Genomic DNA, 6,884 nt, shown 5'->3' on the forward strand with positions numbered 1-6,884 from the left:
TTCAAACGAGATATGTCTCAACAGTATACATCCATGGGACAAATTGCCCATTCTCCTTTGTATGATATTTTAGCCTCTAAATGCGATTAAGAATACAACTTTAAATCTGTTGTTGTTTAACACCTCATGGTAGCATATGGATACTCAAACGTAAGAAAAATTACAAAATTGAACCACAAGAGAAGCGACAGCGGTTTTAAAATAAAATTGTATTGACAGTTGCGGGGACTTCAAGGCATGAGGGTTAAACAAACTTTGCTACAGAGCGCAACACGAATTTATTTTATCACACCATCACGAGGAAAATATTTATTATTCCAATTAATTTATTAAATATTCTTTCTATCAGCCCATTGGCTAACGTAAATAGATTTCTTCATAAAGAGTTTCTTGTCTCGCCCATCAAGTTTTATATGGTCTAGTCATAAACTGTATCTGCCACGACCACGAGTGCCGTCGCCCATGGACACCTGCAACACAAGAGCGATTATAAGATTTAAATTTGTGCTTTAGTTTGAAATAGGAAACTGGACAATATTAAGTGTAAATTGCGTAATTATAGCTCTTTCAAATCAATTTATTCGTTTATTCTTTACTTTTAGGTAACTAATGAAAGATTGATTTAATATGAAAACTCAGAAAGATAAATCTGTAATATTTTGCTAACACTAAACGACTACATTGGAGAATTTATTTTGTCGCATCGCCATCTCCGAAACCCACGAATCCCTTTGCAAAAATAAAGTAAACCCGGGATAAAAGAGCCTACCTAGCTTTTTGAGGGGACGTTTATCGCAGACTTCTACATCCAGGCGGTACACTGAAAAAAATTTTTGATCATTTTAACTAAGATCTTGTTTATTAAAATCATGTATCTTGTCTCCATATGAGCCTGTCAAGATCATGACTACTGTGACAAAGAGAATTTAGTTAAAATGTTCTTAGTTCCGGCTATCAAGTACTGTTGTAGAATTAATAAACACTGATTAGTTAGTTTCATTAATTATCTTGTCCAGTATAAGCATTAAACCTTAATATATTAATAAAGTTCATTTGTAGATTCAAGTAATCGCACAGTTGTATTCAATTAGATAATAGTTAGATTTAACCAAGACGCTTAGTTGAGTTTATCTAAATAATGCTTGCTTTAAAGAAGGCCACTTGTTTACGTCAATTATTATGTTGTTATACGCAAGCATTAATCTTTATTATAACAACAAAATAATTTATAGAATCACTCAAGATCCTATAGCTTAATCAACTAAGATAAGAGTTATCCGAATAATGAAAGTGGTCCAATGTGTCAAGTAATCGCAGTTGTATTTAATGAGATAATAGTTGATTTAACCAAGACGCTTAGTTGAGTCTATCTAAATAATGCTTGCTTCAAAGAAGGCCACTTGTTTATGTCAATTATTATGTTGTTATACGCAAGCATTAAACTTTATAATAACAACAAAATAATTTATAGAATCACTCAAGATCCTATAGCTTCATCAACTAAGATAAAAGTTCATTCAACTAAGATCTAGGCTAGTTTGACTTTGAGGTTTGTTTGAATCTATTAAGAATGATTTGTTGATGTAGTCACGACAGGAAATAGATTCAATTAAGATCTTTTTCAAGGTAGTTGGTAGGTACTCATGACTACCTAACCGTCGTATGTACTAGGTGTATGCGAATCCATGTAACTTACATAGATATTTACTAAGTGTACACACAGTACACTATGTACTTGGTAAATGCCTATGTATGTTACATGAATTCGCTTACACTTGATAAAAACGACGATTTAGGTAGTCACCAATATACTACCTACCTTGAAAAAGTTCTTAATTGAATCCTTGTACCTAGGAGATTATAAAAAAAAATACATTACGTAATTATTTCTTTATTTTTCTTTCTTTACAATACTTACTTACATTAATACCTAATAGGAGGACTCAACCTTAATGTTGTTTATTGTCATAAAAACCTTAGTTGTTTACCAACTAAGGTTTTTATGACAATAAATTTATTCTTTATTCTTGGCATTGGTCTTGGTGATAAAGAAGATGGTCCTGGGCTTTCTTCTCTGTTTCTTTTTTTTGTTGTCAAGGATCCTAATTGTTGGAAGCGCCTCCTTCTGTTCAGTACCTTGAATAATAAAAAACACTGTGTGTCAGGCAAGCACAGAGTAAACTTTCGTTTAAGCACATGCTACGTAAGCACTTTTTGGATAAGCTTCGTGATTGATTTTTAGTAGGTATGATATTTTCTACAGGTACATAGAGAGTGAATATGTATATGTAAGTTTATTATACAACCTATTTAAGTTTATTTAACATAATATGTATAACATAGAATATTGTTGTTTTATTTCAATAATCTCTCTCACGTATTGTTCTTTAAAGCACCTTTAATTACTGTTTCTATTTAGTCCAATGGTTGACTGGTAGAGAATGCCTAAAGGCATTAAGTCCGCCGTTTGTACATTATTTGTAATACTTGTGCAATAAAGTTTAAATAAATAAATAAATAAATAAATAAATAAGTATCTGGGACATTAGATACTGAAGCTTAGATTTATTTAATTGAGAACAAAATTAGATGAGTTTGGAGAACAAAATTAAAATTGACAAATTATTAATATATAACTACTATTTGCCTACTAATAAAATGGATAAAAATTAAAATTAACTAATTGTGAATTAAAACTAAACTCTAAAATAAATGTAAAAAGTAGGTACTTAAGTACATTAATTTTCAAGGACACAGGAACACTACCATGGTACAAAATATGCTTGAAAATCAGTGGTCATCCACCTACCTGATGTACGAGTTTGCCTCTTGCTTGAAGAACTGCGCCAGACGCAGTAGTACATGCAGGGATATAATACGTTGTGGTCCTTTCACCCGGAAAGAGTTCACTTATCAATTTTGTCCACTTGAAATAAATTTGACCAACTATTGGTGAATTTTTGTTCTCATTTAATATTTCTTTGGCAATCACAGACGCTAATAAATTTCTAGTAGCATCTCCATCTAAGCTACCGCCTTTATAAATCAGAAGTGAAGAAGTTTCGAGTGATTGTTTCAATAAATTTTCAAGTATCTGAAAGAAAATATTAGTAGGTAAGTAGGTACATAGGTATAAATTCAAAACAGAGATGGAATATTTTTTCACCTGTAGGTATGTAAACCTGTAATAAATCTATGTAGATAGATACATAATCCTATCCTACCCTATTAGGTAACTATTATTTTTTTTAATTTAATATTATAAATGCAAAAGTTCCAACTAAGACGGGGACGGAGGCTAAAAGCTAATTATTAAAAGTATATCTGTACTACTTAAATGATCTGCTTAATATTTTATCATACATACCCCAGTTTGAGTTCCTTTTCCTAATTGTTGATGACTTGTTGTACTTGCAGTATTTTCTTTTGTCTCAGGGTTGTCTAATGGTATTACCTCTACAACACATTCAGATAGTTCGTCAGTTTCCTTCAAGCAATCAAACTGCAAGTTTGACAAATCCAGGCCCTGTAAACAATAATTCATAATAATAATTTGACTTAAGTCTAATAATACAATCCTAGTCTCACAGTCTCTGCCCCACTGCTGGGCAAAGTCCTCCCTCCCTCCTCATATTGATACCTACTTATTCTACATATCTAAGTAGGTAGCTATGTAAGCTACCGCCAAGTAGGTACCTAGTAGGTCAAAACAAACCAACAATCTGTTGCATGGTTGCGCTGGATAAGATGCTGACTGTACCTATCTAGATACCACCTAACTAATAGGTAAGTTGTCAATATAACATTTTACAAATAGGTACTTAGGTACCCAAACAAAATCACATAAAAAACTTACCGAAAAAGATGGTATACTAGTATCGTTTATTGGCAAAAACTCATTTTTCCACGAACGCCAACACCTTGTAAATAGCACCCTTGGTCCTGCCTGCGGAATAAGGTCCTTCAAGTCCTCTCGAGTCAGAGCCGATAACGCCTGGATTGTCATCCGCTGTTCTAAAAGCAAGTTTCATCATTTAACTTATGCTTTTACGTCAGTAAGTAAGTGCAAGTGGATGTGTGAAATGTATCGTAACAGAACAAGGTAGGTACATTTCATGAGTTACATTATGCCTGTTAAAACAACTTTTGATTTGGATCGTCACATATTTCTATGGTACTTACCTGTAAAAATTGGTACTAAGTCGTGTAGCTCCCAGGTCTTCAAAAGTTCGGCAACGTCATCCATTTCTGACTGGACCACAACAACACAAAATCACTATCAATACGTAAGTATCAGTAAGCGGATCACTAAATAGAGGCTTCAGGCTGCGCTCGCGTTGCCAGAGGCAGAACTCCACTTCACAATGCTCAGAGCTGTGGCGCTATTGAAGCGTCGCCGGAAAATGCGCGTGGCGGCAGACGGCAAGTCGAGACGCGCCGCGCGCGGGGGAAGGGAGACGCGTGGGGGGACTCGCTCTTATTAGTTTCAGTCAAATCTTATTTGAATCTACTAAGAAGATTGTTAGGTATAACGTACCTAGTTAAACACAACTATCACTTTATATGATTAAAATAACTTATTATAATTTGTAAATGCTATCATTATGTTTATTCAAACAATAACTTAATTATGTTTAATTTTATAATCAACATTGTTTATATACCACATAAATTATTTGCAGTAACATTGTAAATAATTAATACGACTAAATACTAAATAATTGGTGCTACTAAAGAAAATGGTAGATATTACATTTTGTCTTGTTTTGTTCTACTTCATAGCGTCTTTAATGTAACATATCCAGTTATTATTTTAACTTTGCGCCTCGTTAATATAATAGACATAAATGGTTAATGCATGCACAGAGTCTTTGCAAGTGTAAATTATAGAAAATAACTAATTTAACGAGTGTAGTGTATGAATTCAAAAAAGTATTAGTTGTGTTTATAAAAAGTTTTTATTACATCAACAATTTACTTGTGTGTAACTTCAAACATATTCAGGTTTCTGTTACAACTACATGGTTTTGGTTTCAGTAAACAATAATAAGGTCATTTCAATTATTTTAACGCCAACTAAGAGAAAATGCTACTTAGTTGGAGTTCATTTTTTTCAGTGTACTAGGCCACCAAAAACGTGCAGACACCACCGGCTGGATTTGGCTGGATCACGTGATGCAAGTGGATCAAGTGCGCATACCGTATCCATCACGAGCAACATGAGTCCCGCTCTCGTCGGGTTGCTGTGTGCGGTGATCACGCATTTAGTCAAGAGGACGGGGAAGATAATTTCAAAATGTTAACTTACCTTAAGTGAAGAAATATTTCTCCTCTGCATTCATTTAATTCGAGTAATTTGGTTGTATTTCTTCAATTTGAAGTTAAATTGTTATTCATTTAATCGGCAAACAAACGATCACCAACAATATCTGGTTTTTTAATAATATTAGCTGCCTTCGACTGACTGTGACTTTTGTAGAAAGGCAAACTGTTTTTCGTTTTCGTGTACCATGTAGCATTATCGTCACTTCTTCTCGTAAAAAATACAAATAAGTAAATTAGTAATTTTATTTATACGTCTGACAGTGACATTATTCATTGACTTTGACAATCAACTGACGAACGCTGCCGCGACTGCACGCCGCAAGCAGCAGCAGTCGGCCGCTGCAGTAATGTCGCACCAGTAATGTCGCAACGGTAGTGCAGCTGCAGTTGGAAATGGACTGTCACCTTTACCTAATCAACGACAAGCATAATGTTATTCTATATATTTTTTTATATACTTGTATTTACAATACCAAACAGATCAACCAAGTCCCACAGTAAGCTCAGTAAGGCTTGTGTTGTGGGCACTCGACGACGATACATAGGTATTAATATCGAGGAGTGAACGTTCAAACTCGGTAAGTCGAGCAAATTGGTTATAGAAAGTTGGGACTACATAGGTATATGTGACGTGTGTTGATTTCATATTTAAATGAAAACATATCTAAATTTACTAGATTTCACCGTTGTCGATATATAGTTATATATAAATACTTATATAATTAAAAATACATCCATCATTCAGGAACAAATATTTGTGATAAATAAACAAACCTGGGACCTCCTGTTTCGTAGGCAGGGTGACTGTCGATACATAGTGTGCAATAGTTCTTTGCCAATCTAGCTGTAAATAATCTATGTATAATAGATACTACGTCATGTAGAACTTAACTGCACGTGCGTGATAATAGTACACACGTTGTGCGAAACCACGTAGCGGAAAGCAGAAAAGATACGCGTAAGAAACGTATCTGAGATCTATCTGTGCGATATGGGTGTGTATCTAGTTCAGTGTCGGGTGAGTTTCTAAATGGTTTATCCTTTTAACATGTAAGTATATGTTCTCCATTTACAGTTTCTATGCCTTGCGGCCCGATTCGAAGAATGAGATACGATAACGATAAGTTCTGATTTAGATAAGTTTTCATTTAGATATCGTTTGTATGTCGTATAATTGATAGAAGCAGCTCGATTCGGGCAACCAATGTCACTTTCACGTTAGAAATATCGTAGATAGATCTTACTGGGATCACAGCGGAATCGAAATAAATGTCAATTTTGACATGTCGTTTAGTTATGGATCTTTTAAAGATCTTTCCAAGATCTTAAACGTGTCTTAATCATTCTTCGAATCGGGCCGTTGGAGAATATAAAGGAACGCTTTTTGAGGTGCCGAATATTGAGAAGAGTATATCATGTTTGCTTGTTGGTTATTCGCTAACAACAATAGTAACGGATCAGATTCGCGTCAAAAGTATCTACCATTGTCTTAGTCTGATTAAGAGGAAACATTAATAGTGGTAGTTTTTCCATACAAACGTTCTTACATTTTCCTCTCT

At 34.1% G+C, this 6,884-nt stretch overlaps 1 protein-coding gene across 1 annotated transcript; it reads right to left on the bottom strand.

Moving 5' to 3' along the window:
* Window positions 1–821: 821 nt before the first annotated feature.
* On the bottom strand, window positions 822–5,120 carry LOC133519563 (uncharacterized). Its single transcript, XM_061853572.1, has 5 exons — window positions 4,183–5,120; window positions 3,857–4,014; window positions 3,368–3,526; window positions 2,810–3,094; window positions 822–2,136 (listed from the first exon to the last, which is right to left on the bottom strand). The coding sequence occupies exons 1-5, from the start codon at window positions 4,244–4,246 to the stop codon at window positions 1,966–1,968; spliced, it is 837 nt and encodes a 278-aa protein (XP_061709556.1). The 5' UTR covers window positions 4,247–5,120; the 3' UTR covers window positions 822–1,965.
* Window positions 5,121–6,884: the final 1,764 nt, after the last annotated feature.

The sequence above is a fragment of the Cydia pomonella genome, chromosome 7, assembly GCF_033807575.1.
Source record: "Cydia pomonella isolate Wapato2018A chromosome 7, ilCydPomo1, whole genome shotgun sequence".
Lineage (NCBI taxonomy): Eukaryota > Metazoa > Arthropoda > Insecta > Lepidoptera > Tortricidae > Cydia > Cydia pomonella.

What these genes read in the sequence shown, in the direction of transcription:
- LOC133519563 (XM_061853572.1), bottom strand. Translation starts at nt 4,246, where the DNA reads ATGGATGACGTTGCCGAACTTTTGAAGACCTGGGAGCTACACGACTTA. An exon ending in GAAAAGGAACTCAAACTGGG is followed by an intron (nt 3,095 to 3,367) that starts GTATGTATGATA and finishes ATTTTCTTTCAG; the next exon opens with ATACTTGAAAATTTATTGAA. An exon ending in GAGGCAAACTCGTACATCAG is followed by an intron (nt 2,137 to 2,809) that starts GTAGGTGGATGA and finishes TTATTATTCAAG; the next exon opens with GTACTGAACAGAAGGAGGCG.